Genomic DNA, 19,773 nt, shown 5'->3' on the forward strand with positions numbered 1-19,773 from the left:
TAAATAATATCTCCCTGTTTTATGAGAACATTATTTAATCTAGTATAAAAACATAAATAAAGAAGAAATAAATTTTAATCACTTCGAACAAGTTTAATACATTCAACCTGAGTTTTGTGGGTAAGGCTTCCAAAAGGAGAACATATGTAAAGACTAGTATGCAATATCTCTCAATGCAGATTGTAGAAGATAGTGAATGGTGGAAATTCTTATTGATGATGCACAGGATTGTGAATTGTGCAGAATTTTCCTTTAGCATATGTAATATCACAGATGGTGTTTCAGGCATAATGGGTTATGACCGAGGTTAGGGGGACCAGATTGATGATATAGCTGCTGTGAAGGCCCAAACTGGAGAATCTAGCAGGCCCAAAAGGAATGTGGTAGCACCTTAGAAATTGACTGATTATGTGTCTTACAAGTAGATATATTATTGAGTTGGTTCTAGAAGGAATTGGTTAGAATTCTAATAGGAAGGATCTATATATTATTATGTATGGACAGCATAGGCAGATGGTTATATATTCTTGTAAATGCATTTTATCAATCAATGAGAATTAAGTCCATTTCTATCTAATTATTCTTTCTTCTTTAGGAGGCCTATTCTGTTCTCAAATTCAAAATCCATTATACATCATGGCGTTCACCCAAAATATCCATAAAAGGAAGCTTAATTAATATGTTGATGTTGTCTTTCAATTTGCATAATCAACAGTGTTGCTTCTACTCAACCCAGATGTTATGATCTGTTTGAGTATAAGTAGATCACTAAAGAAGGGGGGAAAAAAGGTCCTAGGCTCCTAGCATTTTATTTTCTAGGAAATGGCAAAGAAGAAAATGTTATTTTCAAGTACTAAAGATGATACAGTGTAAGCTGGCTTGATATCATACTCAGAGTCAGAGTTAGTTTGTGAAAATTTTATGAACCAACTTGAAACGAAAACCTTTTAGGAGTATCTTGCTTGACATATAACCTTATAATGTAATTTTCAGGCCAATTTGGAGAAGTATATCAACCAACTTCTTAACTTCATTCAAAAAGTTGTTGATCTTTAATCCCACTTTGAATCGAAGTTGCATAACTATCTTGTGCTTATAGCATAGTTTCAATCCGTGTAATCAAAGTTAAAATGAATCAAGCTTCTATAAATTAAAATGTTAAAATGAATTGAGCTTCTATAAATTAAAATTAATCTATGCTTCTAAGCTTTTGTAGAATCTCTCTTATCTACTTCTACACAAAAAAAAAATGATATGATTAAGTAGTTGATTATAACTTAAGGTGAGAAGCACAATTTATTTTACTTTTTTTTTTCTCCTATTAGTTACTTTAGAAAAAATTTATCCAAGCATGACTATAGTTAGCTATAGTTTTGTAGAGTGAGAGTATTACTATTTTAGGCAGGATTGGTAAGTCTTTGAAGTAGTTGCACATGGTGATTGTTAACAAGCATGGTATCTCAATCTGAAAATGTTCCTTGAAATGACATGGAACTTATGAGCAGTAAATCATCAAAATTCTTATTTCTTGGTCCTTGACATGTGAAATAATGCTTCGAGAATATTTGCATAAAGCCATTGAACATGAAGTTCTTTCTCAAAAAAAAAAATGTTTGTGGGAATAAAGAATATATTGATTAGATTTAATGGATGAAATCAAGCTTCTATTTTCTGTCCAACTAATGCAGATACTGTTCATGTGAATAACCACCATATGCTATCAACAGTCCTTATTCCGTAAATAGTATAGTTGGCAATATTGTTAGCATTTGCAATCAAGCACAATAATTCAGCACTTCCCCCAAAAATTGATACCAATTTCTCTCCATGTTATGTGAAATGTGTTCAGTCGGTTTTCATTATTCTTTGTGTATCAAAGCTGATATACGGTACATTGTGTATTAATCCTGTAGCCCTCACTATGTATTGTTGATAAATATCTCATATTTCTTCAATAAATTATCAGCTAATCTAAGATTATTATAATTTTCATTAATCTTCACATCATGACACGTAACTAAGTATTATTAATTCTTCTTCGAAAATTGAAAAATATAAATACAAGTTATGCAAATATTAATCAAGAGTGTGAATATATACTGATCTTAGATTCTCTAATAATTTTTCACTTCTTAATAGTTTGTCCAGGTCCAAGCATCCTTGATTGTAATCATGTGTCAGGATGCTCTATCAAACATTAGTGTAGATTGGGCTTGGATGCTACATAGAGCATAAAGTGTAAATTGCAGGCTTGGATGTAAGAGAGAAAAAAGACTATGAATCAATTGCCTCCATTGAAGAAGAAAAAAACATTGTTTCTTGCTTTTGTGTGACTCTGCCATGTCATATTCATTGCAAGTGGTAGAGGATGGAGGGGGAGCAAGGCAATGAATATATCAAAAACATTGAATAGAAAGATTCACATAAAATAGTTCCTAAAATCTTTAGCCTCCCCATTATAAAAGAAAAGAAATGTTATTTTGTTAATAAAAGCAACGCATTTGTTTCAACTTTTAATGGGTGGAATAGATTGCAATCACTACTCTTGGAAACACACAAATTCAGTTCAGAGGGATAAATGCAGGCACACTACCCTTATCTTCATTTTTGCATTTGTGACAAAATTCAGCATATACAAATTAATGTGGTCAGTGAATACTTGTCTCAGAATGCATTTAAAAGGGGGTTAGGGGAATTAATAAACTGAGCCTTTTGTGTGTTTTATTTATTACTCTTGTTTTTAATTTACTGATGGTTGTGAGAGAATGAAACCTGCGTTCCACGGATAAAGATAGCCTGAGTACCTGGTACTACTATTAAATTCCTGTTACAACTGGATTTTTATTTTATTTTTTTACCAATAGCAGCACTGAGATTAGAATTTCACTTCCACCAAACTATTCAAACTCATATCATTAATATGTTTAGGAATCTATTGTAAAATTACTTTTGAGATAAAAATAATTTTATCAACTGATCAAAATCTTTTTTTTTTGTTTATTTTACTTTTATTAATTGGATTTATATTAAAATGCATGTCGTAACATTTTTAACTATAAATCAAACATGCACTAATGATTTACCTCCGGAGAGGGGGTTTGATTCAAGATATCAACAAAAAATTTCAGAAAAGTGGACTTGGGGGATCATTCCCAATTTTGGTACAAATTTTGTAAAAACATGTTCAGGAATGGTTGAATCCCATAATATAATTTACTCATATTTATTTATGTTATTTCTTATTTTCATGGTCAAAGGTGGGTAGCTTGTATTTCCATTAAAATAAAAGTTATTTTCTATAATTACTAACTATCACCACTTTATTCTTCCAGATTTTTTTCTTTTATTTTTTAATTAAATAAATTTTCAAAATTTCAAAAATTACTTATATCAAACAAACATGTTCATAAGAATAATGTTTACATGCATAATATTTCTGGAAAAGTGATTCCTAGGAATACAATTTTAAATCTTGACACAAACAACTCCCTTAGAAATTAAGAGCAATTTATTATAATTAAGAGCAATAGTTTTTAATATTTGATAAATAAAATAAATGAAATAATTTAAAAACATAAAAGGTGTTTTATATATATTTTTTATTTAACACATAAGAAAGAACATAAGATTTAAAATTATATTATAATTAATTATTATACTTTTCTTTACTTTAGACTTGGAGATGCATGGATCCTTACACGTGAGTACATTTGAGTACATGTATTGTAGTCCAAGATGAATTTTCTCCTTGTAATTTTGTCCAGTGGTTTCAGGGACCTGCATGCCCTCCCTGTAGAGACCATATCCCCTATATCTCTATCCTGACAGTCACCATTTAATGTTTTCACATATTCAATTAATTTGAATCGTTAGATCAAAATTCATTTGCTCATTTTTTTTTTTTACTAAATTAAACTTCAAATAGCCATATGAATTTTAAGCCATTCAATTTTTATCAAATAGTGCTGATTTATGACTATGTTAGAATGTGTGAAGGTGGTGTTGGAGAAGGTGCAATCTCATCTTATCCCTTTCGGTCCGCATGAGGTCATTTTCCTCCTTAAACATAGTAATTTTTCTGAATTGGGCTCGTCTAAAATAAAGGGAATGTACTGTTAATGATAAAGTATAATAACTATTACTATTATTAAAAAATTAACAATTGACATATTAATTAATTTTATTCCAATTTTCAGTCATTGATATTTTAATTAACAAGCACAGTTTAAGTGCGTCTACTCACTGAAGAATTGGCGAGAGATAAATTACCTGAGTATAATTGCACCTATTCAGCTAAATAAGTGAGTCTGTGAGTGAACCCATTTTTTCTTAGCTGAATAAGTTTCTCAAGTTAAGATCTCCATATCCCTGAGCATTCCCCACACACATTTCATTTTTCAATCCATTTAGCATGATCATGAGATTTCTTACTCCAAAATCTCAAAACTTTCCATGTTGGTCAATGGCTGAGAAGCATATTTTTCAATCCCAAATAACAAAGAAAGGGGCACAAAAGCTAAGAGGAATATATATTGCATGAATACACACAAAATCACACATTAACCACTAGAAGATGCGACTCCATTAGGTTGTTTCTAGTAAACAAAACATATATTGTGAGAGCTGCCATAGAGTTCTTCATACTACATCTACCTACGTGTAAGAAATTAAAACTTAAAGAGAAAGAGAGAGAAAGAGAGAGAGAGAGAGAGAGAGAGGGAGAGTTGGATGAGAAGCAAAAATTAATAGAGCAAAAAGGATCCCTTTTGCCATCTTGATGCTAATGCGTTGATTCCTCGCCAAAAACCTCGGTGTTGCAAACAGGACATTTCTGAAAAGAACGAAACAGGGGACAACAAAGTGTAAAAACATAGGTTTCAAGTGAACTTAAGAAAGAAAAAAAAAATGGATTTAAAAATGTATACCTTTTTTTTTTTTGGTCAGCTAAAAAAATGGATTTAAAAATGTATACCTTGTTAATGCTAAGCCACTTGGTGATGCATTCACCGTGATAGACATGGCTGCATGGTAATTTCATTTGTTGGTCACCTCTTCTGTATGTCATCTGACAAATTACACACCTGTTTGCAATGCAATTTGATTGTTAGTACAATCTGAAAGTAGAAATTATAGCCCGAGACTGAAACCAGGAAAAAGGTGGGATAAATATCATAAATCTAGAATACAGAAGTTCTAATGGTCCAGAAAAAGATGATAATAATAATAATAATAAAATATGAAATCAAATTTCTATGATTAATGCAAGTCCTACATATAAAACTAGAGCTTATTGAATCAATTTCTCTAGGCATGGGATGAAAGTAGAGAACTCTAGTCACCATAATTAAGACTATCAAAACATTGTATACTGTCAACCACAGTACAGAAGGAAATAATCTATTTCCAAGACCATTGAGACGAAGAATAGAGGAAATAAAAAAAAATGAAAATGGATACGTATAAATGAATTTTCTTCTCTGTTGATTGATTATATATTTAAAGGGTGATGAAAACAAGGGAAAGTACAAATTGATAATTCTATAATTTATAAATGCAACAAGCATGAAGCATGTACTAATTTTCCCTCCAATTGTCATATATTGTTCAATTATTCAATAGATTGATTTCTCTAACATTAAAGATAACAATTTGTTGAGATTAAATGTTATAATTTCCATTCCTCCTCCATATACACCTCATCTTCCTCAAAAATGCAATACACTGCTTGGCCACCATTCAACTTTTTAGTATCCACGTTTTCATCTATTCCATTTAAAATAATAAAAAACTGAGAACCAGGAGTTTACCTTTTCCCAGAATTTTTTCTTTTGAATAAGTTACCAAATTTGTACTTTGAGGTTGGAAGCATATCAATAAGCTCTTGGGAAAGACCCCGGCTTTGAGTCCCAACTGCCTCTCCCAGGTCCAGTAGTTCCTGTCACTTACAAAATATCACTGGCTATTGATCCTCATGATTTCTAATCCTACTTCTATTCAAAATACCAATAAAATTGAAAGCTCAAAATATTACAATATAAAGTAGCACCAAGTTCAACAATGCCCAACTTCAATCATCAAAATAAATTAGCAACATTTCAAAACAGCTCTTTTCTGTAGCACAAAAATTCTAAATCTTGAAGGCAACACCCATTTTTTATCTGAATGATTAAAAACTTCGTACCCCATTGCCCGGAGACTCTTCGCTATGCGAAGGTATGGGGGAGGGATGTTGTACGCAGCCTTACCCTTACATATGCAAAGAGGCTGTTTCCGGATTCGAACCCATGACCAACAAGTCACCAAGTCACCAAGGCACAACTTTACCAACTTTACCGCGGTATGTGTAATTTTTTATCTGAATGATTATTTAAATAAAATTTGATATCATATAAAGCACCATTTCAGGTTAATTTGACGTTCTTTGAAACAATTGGATATAAAATTATTCACGAGCTTTCACCTAACCCAGCTTAATCTTAGAGGGAGTTGATTCTTGACACGGTATTAGAACTCCTACTACCAAGTGTTTAGGTGTTTCAAGTTTAATGAGCTTGTGTGGTGGGGCATTTTAAATATAAAATCATTTGGAAGTCTTCACCAAACAACTTGAATGCAAAAGCCTACAACAATATCTCCAATCTCTAAACAAACTTCGAATCGAGAAACATGCTAACTTTGGATGCTTACATACATCAGCATTTACACATAAAACATAAGTGCATCGCACCTCATAAGTCATATTATCAGGATCGATGTTGTCTTGCCATATGACCTGCACCAGTGCAACAGCAAGGATTAGAGACTTCAGAGGATAAATTTCTATGTTGCTTGATTATCAAGTTACAAGCTGAAAACAATATAAAGAAGAGTTAACTACTTGTTGACATTAAAAGATTGAAATGCAGAGATCTCAACTCGAGTTTTTTCAAGTTTTCATTTTAAATAATATAATTCCCAGAATCCCAGTCTGATAGAGCTTATAAGGAGAAAACAGTTATGCAAGGTAGCACATGAAATCATTTTAGAGGATTCAAATAACATCTTTATGGATTCTATTTTGACCTAAATAATGAGCTCCAGCAAAACATACAAAAGAGAGAGAGAGAGAGAGAGAGAGAGAGAGAGATAAAAACCCTATTTTTTTTTAATAATACAAAAATGGAGTATCATCGAAGCAACAACAAATCTAGTCATGTTTTGTATAAATTTTATTCATTCCCAAATGTTAATGGTTAGTTAAAGTAGAATATTAAAACAATCAAATTTATTCACCAAAAAAAATTAATAACAATCAATTAGTCGGTTAGTTAGAGGTTGAAAGGCAGGGGCTTGGCTTAAATAGAAGGGGTAGAAGGGGAAATGCTAATTGTCAGTATTAAGAAGACAATGCAATGGCTCAGTAGTAAGGAAAAATTCTTCAAAGATTTCATTCATTTTCTGATTGATATCTAATCAATAAAAGGTTCGTTCTTGTCTTCATATCTTCTGTACAATTTCTTGGTTTGTGTTTTTGGTTTAGTAACATTCTAATTGCTCAGTTTACTCAAAAAGAAAGGAGTATTTGGGGACATTTCTTGCAAGCATAAAACTTTGAGAATGGTTTATAAGAAACATGATATAGAAATTATTGGTTCCCCTATGAAAACAGTTTTGGGAGAAAACCAAGCCTAAATACCTACATATGTAAACAAATTTGTATAAAAAATGCAAAAATAACACCGTTGGAAAACTACAAATACTATTTGATGCTAAGTGTCATCAATCAATAACTATACCTAGAAAAGATGCGATAGGAGGCATATGCATAGGTCCACAGGATGTTATAATAAAACATAAACAATGCCCAACTTCAAAACTCTTTTTGGTTTCAAGGCCATATGTGCTGACATGATTCACATATCAGATACATATTGCATTCAATAATGATATGATACATGCATTGTATATTATATACAGATATGTATAAAATATTAATAAAACTGACATATAATTTTGCAAATCCAAACTGAGGTACTTCTGAACATTACTAAAAATAAAAAAGAAATTATAAAGGTCTGTCATAAATCATTGTCTATTGCCAACATCATCTCAATACCATTCTATCATTGAGCATCACCTCTAAAGAATAAGTATTGGTGAAGTACCCAAGTATCATGGTATTGGGTTTGTATATGACACGACATGTGAAGCAAATGAAAGCATTGATGCGTTGCATTGAGCATAAAATTCTAAGTTGTCTTTAAAAATCAATAAAAAAAAAATCATTTTGCCTGTTTTGTAGATGATGTTAGGACCCAAAAGGAAACATGGACACCAGGGGAGCAATTCGCCCATCAATTGTCTCATGGGCCTGGGTCTGGAAAGTTTACGTGAGGAGAAATAAGAGAAAAATGGGTGAGTAGTGAGATGGCAGAGAGAGAAATAGGAGGGGGGGAATTAGTTACTGATTTGGGAAAATGTTGACAAATAGCTAACAGGCAAGAGAGTGGGACATCTTTTGGGAATCATTTAGTTTGTTATTAATACAGAGCTCATGCTCTCTGTAGGAGCTATGCTCTGGGGCAGTAGTGTGCTAGTGCTACTGTAATTTTCAGCATTCTAATAATACATATCTCATTTTCTTTCTTTTGTTGGCAAGAGAGTGGGACATCTTTTGGGAATCATTTAGTTTGTTATTAATAGAGAGCTCATGCTCTCTGTAGGAGCTATGCTCTGGGGCAGTAGTGTGCTAGTGCTACTGTAATTTTCAGCATTCTAATAATACATATCTCATTTTCTTTCTTTTGTTCTTGCTATATTTGCCATTGTTGGACTCAGTTTTGTATCAGATGGCATGAGTAAAGATAGAACTCTGACATTCCAAAATTTATTGGAATTATGCCCTACAACCCAGCCTAATAAGCTGAATAAAAACCATGTTTTATATACAATCCTCTATCCATGGTTCGATTTCAGTACCGTAAGTTTGGGACTAAACATTTATGGTTAAATTGCAAATCACCCTGTTTAACTATGACTGTTGTGCAAATAGTGGTGCTTTCAATGTTGGTAATTAACTCAGTTAAACTTTCAACTTATGACAAATAATACCTTGTGATTAATTCCCAAAATTAAACCTACAAGGATTATTTGCCACAGATTGAAAGTTTAGGCAAGATATTTTCCAAAATTAAAATCACAGGTTGCTTGCCACATATTGAGAGCCCAATGACATTGTGTAATCCATGTAGCCAACATCACCGAGTGAGATAAGGTTATCATTGTTTGTCACACATTGAAAGTATAGACAGACTATTTGCCAAAGCTAAAACTACAAGGATTATTTGTCACATATTGAAAGTTTAAACAAGTTAATTGCTAAAATTGAAAAATGGACTATTTCCAAAGGGGCCCAAGTTAAATTGAGTAATATTCATTTTGACCAACATTTCCAAATAAAAGTGTTAAGTATCCAAAAAAGTGTACAGTGGATAGATTACAATTTTCCATTAAAGTATGTCATGTACACCCAACTATCATTGAAAAAGTGTCTCCCAAATTTCAAGCATAGGGGACCCAGTGTTCCTACCAGGGACAAATGATTGGATATCAAATCAAGATTCAATTAGGTAAGGTCTAAATTTGTGGCTCGATAAATAAGAAAGCTTCCTACCTGGCTACTACTATTGGACTCATGATGATTTGGACTGCCTGCAAAAGAAATTTAAAAGAATTAATATACTATACTATGATTCACACAGATTTCCTGAATAATAAAAAAATTAAAATAGTAGTTTCAATTTAATTCAGAAGTGAGGAAAAAAAATAAAAATAAAAGCTTCACTAAAAAGGTTTGCATTATTTAAGACTCTCTGCAAAAGAAATCCAAACAATAAAGATGCTAACATATGATTTTCATGTTTTTCTTAATAGTTGCAATTTAAAACAGTCATTTAAAATCAACCCAATAATGACAATAATGAGCTTCATCCAACCAGACAACCCCCACCACCCCCCACACCACGTATCCCAAAAATCCCATATACACTAATTTGCAATTAGCATGGCACCTAAAAGTGATAAAAAATGCATTAAGAATTTTAGATACAACAACCAAATTGCAGAGACCAACAATGTGATCACAGGCCTAGGCTTACAGTAAAAGAAAATAAAATTTCCACTAACATTCTTCAGGGATGGTCTGCATGTTCGTGACTCCATCTCTTCTAGGTGGAGAATCTGTTGTAGCAGGCTCTTCCACAGTGGTAATTGTCGAAGGATATTCCCACTCAGCCCTATCAATCTCCATTCTCGGCAAATGACCATTTACCTCATAAGAACTATAGTAAGATGTACTCCCAGGGCCAGACAATCCAAACTTATAGGGATTCATGTTCATTGACCAGTAGACACTTTCCTGGACAGAACATAAGATTACATAGTTATGATCACAGACCAAAACAGAATCAATAGTAAACTATGAGTTAATAAAACAAACAAAAGAGAATATTTTCAGCGATGTTCAACACACTTACGAATGACACCAATACAAAATTTAATATTTAATTGGGTCAAAAGGGAGACATGCATGTCTTTGACACAGCTGCTTTCAAATGCAGCATTATCCATCCACTCTTGCAATTCAACTCAAAGAAAAGTAACTATCATTCTCACATTATTTTTTGTACTTGACCTTCCAATTCCCATTATTTAAAAAAAAGAAAAAAAAAAGATCTTCCATTATCCCATGTCAAACATTGTGAATTCTATCACCTAAATACCTAACTGTTAGGTAGCAGCAGCAATGATAACAACAAAAGGACTGAAATTTCTGCTTTTACTCCCATAATTTGGGGTAAATAAAATTCAATAAACTTCAGAAACAACCCACATTAGCAATTCATGGGTAGCATGAATCTACAACCTTGTCAGCAAAACCATTAAATCATCCAGCAAGTTTTGAAACATTGAAACAACACCAAAAATAACAATAAAGAGTAAAATATGTTTCCAGTCCCTAAAAAATGTCTCGAAATTCACTTTTAGTCCATATAAAAACCTAATAGTACATTCTTAGTTTCTACATTTCAGCCCATATTAGCAAGGTTCTAAAAAATGGTCAGCAACTGCGATTCAGCTGCAATGTGAAGCTTTTGGGGTCTCCATGACCGTATTTGTCCTCAATTTTTTGCAATGTCAAGGATCCATGACCGCAAACCTCAATTTAAAACCTTGCCAACAAGGGACTAAAGTCTAAAAGTCTAAAACCACATCACTTATGTACGGACTAAAATGGTATTATTAAAATTCTAGAGAGACTAAAACCGAATTTCGACGAACAAAAAAAAATATTTTACCCAAAAATAAAAAATGGAAGTAGAAAGAAAAACCTGATCAGGAATTGAGCCAGCAAAGGCATAATTGACGGGCACAGGAGTGAATCCTTGGAAGAAATCCACGAAGTTTTCATTAACAGCATAAGGGAACCCAGCGTCTACGTAATTCACCCCCATTTGTCTACCATCATTCATTTTTGCACCTTCAAGAAGAGAAAAAACCACCACACTACACACTATATATAAAATACCCTTCAACAACAACAACTGCACAAACAAAAAACAGAAAGGAAAAACCACATTACGCGTCACCAAACACGGCCTTGAGCAACAAATTCTTAAAAGGAACGGAAAACAGAATCGCAGAGACAACCTTCGAATCCGACCCAAAACGAGGTTTAGCCTGAATTTTTTTATTTGAATAAAAAAATTGAAAAAGGTTTGTAATTTGGGGGTCAGGTGGCGTGAGATTGAAGAGAAATTTGGGAGGGAAAAGGAGAATGGTGGGACTATTGCAGTGTCGTGAGATTTTTTTGTGTTCTCGGGAAACAAAGAGAAGAGAAAGAAGGAAAGTTCGAGAGTTGATTTACCTTGTTCACATTCGGAATGGTTGGAAGAGAGAGAGAGAGAGAGAGAGGGTTTCAATGCTGTGTGGCAATGTGGTGTGTAGTGAGCTTCTCTCTCTCTTTTGTGCCAATTTGTAGGATTTGGGGAAAATTGAAAAATAATAATAACTTTTAATTAATTAAAATTTGTTGATTGTAATCAATTTATATTTGCAGTAAAAAAATCAATTTTATATTTTATTCTCTCTATTATACCGTTATTACCAATATGGTGTATATTATTTGTGATAAAATTATTCTTTAATATGTGATCATAAATTTAATTTACTAATATTTTAAGAATTAATAGTGCACTTTCAATTCAAAAGATATCTTGATTTATTCAAAATATTATATATTAATTTTATCATAATTTTTAACTATGAGAAATACTGCATATCCATAAATGGAATATCTTATTTTAGTGTACATTTTTTAGTTAGGTATTTTAATTTTTATTAATTAAATGCTATATAGTGAATTACTTATTTTTATATTTTGTTTATTTTTATTATGTTATTTTAAAAATTATATAGAGGTAAAATATATCTTTTTTCCTAACACTAATGTAAAATATTTATATATTGACATTTAATTATAAACTATTATATATAATAAACTTGTTAATTTTTATAACAATTATTTTAAAAATAAACATATCATAGTTTTTAATTATTTGATAATATAATTACATTAACGGATATAAAAATTAATTTCTTTAACTACTAATTTCCTAATTAATTATTGTGAATATACTACATGCTTTGAAAACTACTTCCTTACTTTAAAAGAAATAAATAGGTCATTTTTCATGCTGGAATTCAGAGATTACTTTTTCGTCGTACTCTCCTCAATATAAAATCCCAAATTTTGCTTTAATTAATTAATTATTTTTTATTGAAATTTTCACCATACCAAAACCATTATGTGAATTTAAGAGGTTCAATTAATTTTAAAATTATAAAAAAATTATTTTTAAAATTATTAATTATTGATAAAAAAAAAAGGTAAGATAATTGTTGTATAATAATTTTATGGATTAAAATTGCATTTTATAATTTTATAGACTAAATTTGTTGATAGATGTAATTTTAGCAATTCAAGTTTTTTTTTATTAGTACGAATTAAATTCAGGTATTACAAAGTTTATAATAACTCAGGATGATGCACACTAATTAATTAACTGAGTTAATCTCTGTGATGAATTGAAGAGTTTATTAGTTTGTCAAATATTATGGGGACGGCAATAGTGAAAGTGTGGTGACTATTAGCTTCTAAGGAAGTGTGGAGTATTGGAAATGGAAGATCAGTGAATGCATGGTTAGAGAAATGGATCAATTCTTCAAGCTGTCAGATGGAGATTGTTGCCAATATTAATTCCTCCCATGCATCGTGACATGCATGCAGGTTAGTGATTATGTTGAAGCTGATAAAAGAATATGTTGGGTGTGTATTAATTTGAGACTTAATAACTTTCATCATTCCGTGTTCCTCAAAGAATTCAGACCTTCTTATGGAAGGTTGAATCCTTACTCATCAGTGAACATCTAGATGGGGTTTGGGAAGTTCGTTTTGCTACTAGCATCGCTGCATACTGCATGCACCACCTCAATGCCACTATTGGTGCAGTTCTTGATCTAAGGGGGAAGAGAAGAATACTGTGTTAGATAGGATAATGATGATTATCATGATGCTACAATTAGTTAATTAATTAATAATTTTTCAATTTTTTTCTTCTTCTTCTTCTTTTTTAATTTTTTAGTGCTTATATTGTTAATGACACTATGGTGATGATCAATCAGCTGCTTAATGGGAGAGAATGGCATATCCGGAAGGGAATTTATTTTGCTTGAAAATAAAAGTCTATCCGAATATCTACCAACCACACCACTATTTCACCATATTTGTAATTTTAGTTTTGAGATGAATACAAGTGATTTTTAAGTCGTTACAAATTACATTATCAAATATTTAACGAGATGCCATTACTTAAGTGACGAAAGAATTTGAAACAAAACTTTTTAAATATCAAGGAGTAAACATAAAGAAAAGAATTATTAGGGATCAAAAACAAAATTTAGATATATATCAAAGATTGCAAACATATTTTAGTCTTTTATTATTTATAATAATTTATGATTGAATAACAATAATTAGATAATTTATAATAGTAATATTAGAACAATAATTTAGTGTTTTTCTAGTTATCTTAATTATATGATCAATATAATTATTTTTTCATTGTTCTAGCTACAATAATATTTGTATCTCATTGTTATTCGTAAAATTTGTATCTATTCTTCGAAAGGAAAATATTTTTAAAATAGTAAAAGAATTTTTATTAAATAATTCTATTAACAAATAAATGTTTAAAAGTGAGATATAGAATTCATTTTCAATTATGAATTCTTTTTAGTCAAAAAAATAAGTTTTTAGTTTTCAACTTAATAGAAAATTATTCATATTTAATGCAAATTACAATAATAATTTTAATAAACATATTCATATTAGTTAATAATAAGTTTGTAATTCATAAGATAATAGAACAACTTTTGATAAATATTTTCAATTCAGTAATTAGTTAGTAAGTCATTTCAATAGTAATAAGAAATAGGGATTGAAAAAGTAAAGTTTTGAAAAGAAATAAAAATTGAAAAAAGTAAAGGGTTTAGAAGTGAACATTAAAATAAACATACATGAATTCATAACATATGAAAATTAAATACACACAATGACCTTATGAACATTTGCGAAGTTCAATGGTAGGTATGTTGGTGTTTCGAGAAATTAAGTGACTCTATATCAATTTTTCAAAATTGATCGTCAATCATTTTATTTATAGATCTAAAATACTGATGGTCGAATTATATGATTTTGATACATGTATAAAAATATTTCTAATTACATTAATATGATACTAGTAATCGTCTTTGCATAACTTCTTTGTTAACTCGTACTTTGATTTGTTGAAAAATAATTTGCTCTCTAACACTTTTTGTTCTCACGTGCATCAATAAAATTATCAAAATCAATAATCTCAATCAAAATTACTCTCTTTGATCACATACTCTCGTTTCTCAAATTTTTGTCCGTGTTTCAAATACTTTTAAAGGATTTTTCTACTTTCAAAATCAAATATTTTGAAATTTAATTTCATAACTTAATCAAATTTCACATAAGTAACACTCACACAATTAAAAAGCATAATGAAACAAATTAGTGAAAGGGAAAAGAAAATATATGACATGGCATGATAATTTTCTCGAGTGGTAAATTTCGATTCATTTTCCACTAAAAACAACTCGTAGCAGCCATGGCAGATGCTACCTTTTGAATGGGAACCTATTCAACACGCAAGTATAAAGCAACCTCTCGATTTTATATTAAGAAATTGGGATCTACTCTTAGTTTAATATTATGTATTAATGTGACAAAAAGCAAACATTGAAACAAATGTGTCGTATATATTCATGATCATTAACTTCTTTCACTCTTAATGCAAACTTTTTACAAACTTCAAAAGAAACGACGCCACCGTCCAAAGAGTTCATGACACGTGGACTATGATGTGAAAAGAAAATAAGAAAGTAGAGGGAAGTCTAAAATGAAATAAATAGTGTGACAAAAGAAATAAAAATATAAACGGTAAGAAAATACCATAAAAATATATTATAAAAATAAAATAATTTTTTTCAATTTAAAGATGAAAAATTCTATCCGCTAGGTTTTATTAATTTGTAAATTCTTCCTTGATTACTTAAAAGGAATGAAATTGGTCAATATTATAACAATACTAGGCAACATAAATATTATTGATGGTTAAAATGATAATTTATTTAACAGAAAAATAAGATTTTGTTCAGATTAAAATCTTTTGAAGAAATATATGGAATTATATGGATATTTATCGTTATTTTGATTCTTATATTGGGAATTACAATAAATATACTAACAATTATATGATTAAAAAGGGAAATATGTACAAGGATACAACAAAGTATTGGTCCTGAATACCTTACCTGAATAAAAAAAATTCAAACAAAAATTTTACTCCAACGTCTCCTGATTCTTTAATTGTTTTAAAATTCCCTTTTACCATCTACCATGATAAGTGATTGCATTACTTCAATATATTAATCTAACAAATATTTAGGAAGAATTCTATCAACTATAATGATTTTCACTTAAACAGGATTATCTTTAACAAAAGATACATGTATTTATTTAGAAAGAAAAAAGATACCAATTTAAATCCTTGAACTTGAAGCAACCATCTGTTAGAAGAAAGAAAAAACTTAAAGCAGCCGCCATGTGTTTTTAGCCAGCATAACAACAATAAAAATAAAAAAATCTCACGAACAACACTTTTATAGTAGTGATAAATTAAATTAAATTAAATTAAATGGTGGTCTGAATTGAATGGCATGTAAAAATAAACCGTGGAAGCCGCATTTATCATAGACAAATGTCTGCTGTAAATGACAAAACAATCTTCTGTACCATACAGCTGTTTTTCTGTGTTCAATTTCTGAATTCTGATACCTACAATCCCAATTGTAGACCTAAACGGGGTTCAGCTCCCCAAACTAAAAACTTTAATAAAAAGGTACCACTACTATTTATTTATTAGTATGAATGTACTAGTATAGAGGTAGCTAAATTAAACAGGGTTGTTTGAGAAATTAAATTTTTGAGAAATACTAGTAATAGGTTTTTTTAAGGATAAATAATCATTTTTTTCTAAATGAATAAAGTGTTAATAAATTCATTTTTAAAAGATAAAAATTTAAATTTTAATCCTCAAAAATAAAAAAATTGTAACAAATTTATCAATACATTACCTAAAAATGAGACTTAAACAAAAATACGCATTCATTAAGTTAATCTTTATATAAAAAAAAATAAGATCTAACTTGATTTTGTGACTAATTAATGTTGTCATAATATAAACTTTTAGTAACAAACAAATTATGTTTATTAATAAATATTATATTTATTATTATACTTGTTCTATAATGTTATGTTTGCAACAATTAAATAAGGAAGAAGATAAAGAATAAATTATAATTTGAATAAATAGTCATTTTTGTCCCTAAAAGTATAGAGTGTTGACAAATTGGTTCTTGAATGTGCCACGTAAACTTTTTGATTAACGGTAACGGACAAAAGTTAATGGATAGATGAATTTGTCGCGTTTTTTTCACTTTCAAAGACTAAAAATTTAAATGTCTATCTTTCGGAAATGAATTTATCAAAATTCTACACATTTAAAAATCAAAATAACTATTTATCCTATTTTTTTGCCCAAACAATCATTATTTCACTAAAAGAAAGTGTAACATAAGTAGGGGTGGGTAAACAGGTTGGCCCACCCCGTGTAAGGCTCACATTAGCAGCGGACCGGACCAGCTTGTTCCACATTCTTACACGAATCAAATAAATTGGTTTGTCCCTGTCCCGCAGACCTCGCGGGTCAAACAGGCCGGTTTGCGTGCCTAGTTTTAAAAAAAATTCAATTTCAATAAAAATACAACACAATCAAATTAAGTTCAATACAAATGTAAATAAAATCTTAAAAACTAGTCAATTACATCAATAAAATAAATAATGTCTTAACAAAAGAAAATTCAAGCAATAAATCTAAAATATGAAACTTAAACATCTTCAACAACAAATGATTCCATATTTGAAGTAATAAAATCCTAATGCGGGCAATCCGCGGATCCTGCATGCCAAATCCGCATAGTCCGTGGGTTAAACCAGACGGGCCCAAAAATATGACATAATCATAGATCATTTAAAAGAATTGGTCCGCTACCCACGTGGACCACAGGCCCTGCAGGCCAGTCCATGGACCTGGACCTGTTTACCCACCCCTAAACATAAGATTGAGGGGCGGTTTCCTTTCACAAAAGTATTACTAATATTTTACATATGATTATTTCTCTTATATTATTATAGGTAAAATTATTTTTAAATTGCTTTTTTTTTTTAGGAAAACGTTTGTTGTAACTTTATTTGCTCTTGGGCCCAGAGATTTATTGGAACATTGGGAAGCTCATTGAACTAAACGTAAAAGATAGAGACAAGTGTACCTAAATAAATGAAAACAGACAAAGTGGTGTAAAAGAAACCAAGTTATATATGCCAAGAAAATACAATTAAAATAATAAAGTTAAACTATAGTACATAGTTAGAAATCTAAAAGAAAAATAAAATAATTAAAAATAAAAAGGAGTACCGAGGAACATATATATATATATATATATATACTTAAAAAACTCATGGTTGTTACAAAATCTATTAAATATATATGAAAAGGGTAGACATATGAAAAGTCCAAAATGGACATCTTTATTGTTGACATCTGTCCTCCTAACAGATAAATTTGTAATTTTAATGGATTTTTGTCTTGTTTTTGTTTTGTTGTTGCTTGTTGAGTTTGGGTTTTCGCTTCTACAACATTTGTTGTTGCCTTTTGAGTTTAGGATTTCCATTACATTCTCTACAACATCAACACTCAAGAGTCAAATATTGTCCTCATAAATGATATTTTTCTGCGACCCATTTCTTTTTTTCTTTAATCGTTTTCTTGGTTTTGTTCTTTTTCAGTGAGAGTGCTTCTCTATTGAGAGATACAAAGGTTTTCTCTACAACATCAACACCGAAGAGTTCAGTATTGGCCTCAAACATGATATTCTTCTGTTACCCAGTTCTTTTTTTCTTAATCTTTTTCTTGGCTTTATTATTTTTAGTGAAAGCGGTTCTCCATCGAGAGATACAAAGGTATTCTCTACAACATCAACAACTAAAAGTCCAGTAGTGATCTCAGAAATGGTATTCTTCTGCTACCCGCATCTTTTTTTCCTATGAATTTCCAGACAATAGGAGGGAGAGAAGAGAATATAGATAGGGAAAGTGAGAGAGGTCTGAGTTGATAGCTAAACAACAAGAAACTGAATATGAACTCAGATTGAGTACAAATTCATGAGTGATAGTGATGTTTTGCTTCTTCAAAAAACACACATGAATGAATTATTAGCACTTTGGCTGTTTAGCAAGTAGAATTTCATACTAGAAAAACAATGTGCCTAAAACATTCAAGATTATTGAAGACATGTTAATTTTAGGCATATAAACAATAGTTACATTGAATAGATTAATTGGGGCCAATTATGTGTACAATTTTTTGAAGGATATTTTTTCCAAATCCACTTGGCGGTAGAGAATTGGTTCGTGAAGATTGATGTGTGGATTATTTAATCAAGAAACTGAATTATTTAATTTTTTTCCTGTGATTTTCCTAGACATAGGAGGGAGAGAAGGGAATATAGACAAGGAAAGTGAGATAGTTCTGAGTTGACAACAAAACAACAAGAAACTGAATATGAGCTCGGATTGAGTACCGATTTCATGGGTGACAGTGATGTTTTGCTTCTTCAAAAAACATACATGAATGAATTATTAGCACTTTAGCGGATAGAATTTCAAAACAAAAAAAAAAACGTGTCTAAAACAATCAAGATTAACGAAGACATGTTAATGTTAGACATATAAACAATAGTTACAGTGAATGGATCAATTGGGGCCAATTATGTGTACAATTTTTTGAAGGATATTTTTTCCAAATCCAATTGGCTGTAGATAATTGGTTTCTCTCTTCCTATTTTTAACATTCTCACATATTTTAATGAGTCAACCCATGCGTACGTCCTGGTAAGTTAGATAAGACAAAATGAGCTAGAAAATATATTGTTGCAACCACTGAAAACTTGACTACCCTTGCTATGCTGTCATGATGTTGTTAAGTGTTTATTTTTTCCTCTTGACTTGGTTCTAATGATTGTTGTTTA

At 30.5% G+C, this 19,773-nt stretch overlaps 1 protein-coding gene across 3 annotated transcripts; it reads right to left on the bottom strand.

The window, feature by feature from the left end:
- Positions 1–4,504: 4,504 nt before the first annotated feature.
- Positions 4,505–11,987, bottom strand: LOC114377996 (E3 ubiquitin-protein ligase BIG BROTHER-like). 3 transcript variants are annotated; one of them, XM_028336490.1, is made up of 8 exons: positions 11,906–11,987; positions 11,370–11,582; positions 10,165–10,396; positions 9,653–9,690; positions 6,728–6,772; positions 5,808–5,935; positions 4,973–5,081; positions 4,505–4,831 (listed from the first exon to the last, which is right to left on the bottom strand). In XM_028336490.1, the coding sequence occupies exons 2-8, from the start codon at positions 11,508–11,510 to the stop codon at positions 4,781–4,783; spliced, it is 744 nt and encodes a 247-aa protein (XP_028192291.1). In that variant the 5' UTR covers positions 11,511–11,582; positions 11,906–11,987; the 3' UTR covers positions 4,505–4,780. The 3 variants fall into 3 exon arrangements, with proteins under 3 accessions (XP_028192291.1, XP_028192293.1, XP_028192290.1); XM_028336492.1 differs by having other exon boundaries at positions 11,370–11,518; positions 11,906–11,980; XM_028336489.1 differs by having other exon boundaries at positions 11,689–11,980.
- Positions 11,988–19,773: the final 7,786 nt, after the last annotated feature.

Source organism: Glycine soja, chromosome 12, assembly GCF_004193775.1.
Source record: "Glycine soja cultivar W05 chromosome 12, ASM419377v2, whole genome shotgun sequence".
Lineage (NCBI taxonomy): Eukaryota > Viridiplantae > Streptophyta > Magnoliopsida > Fabales > Fabaceae > Glycine > Glycine soja.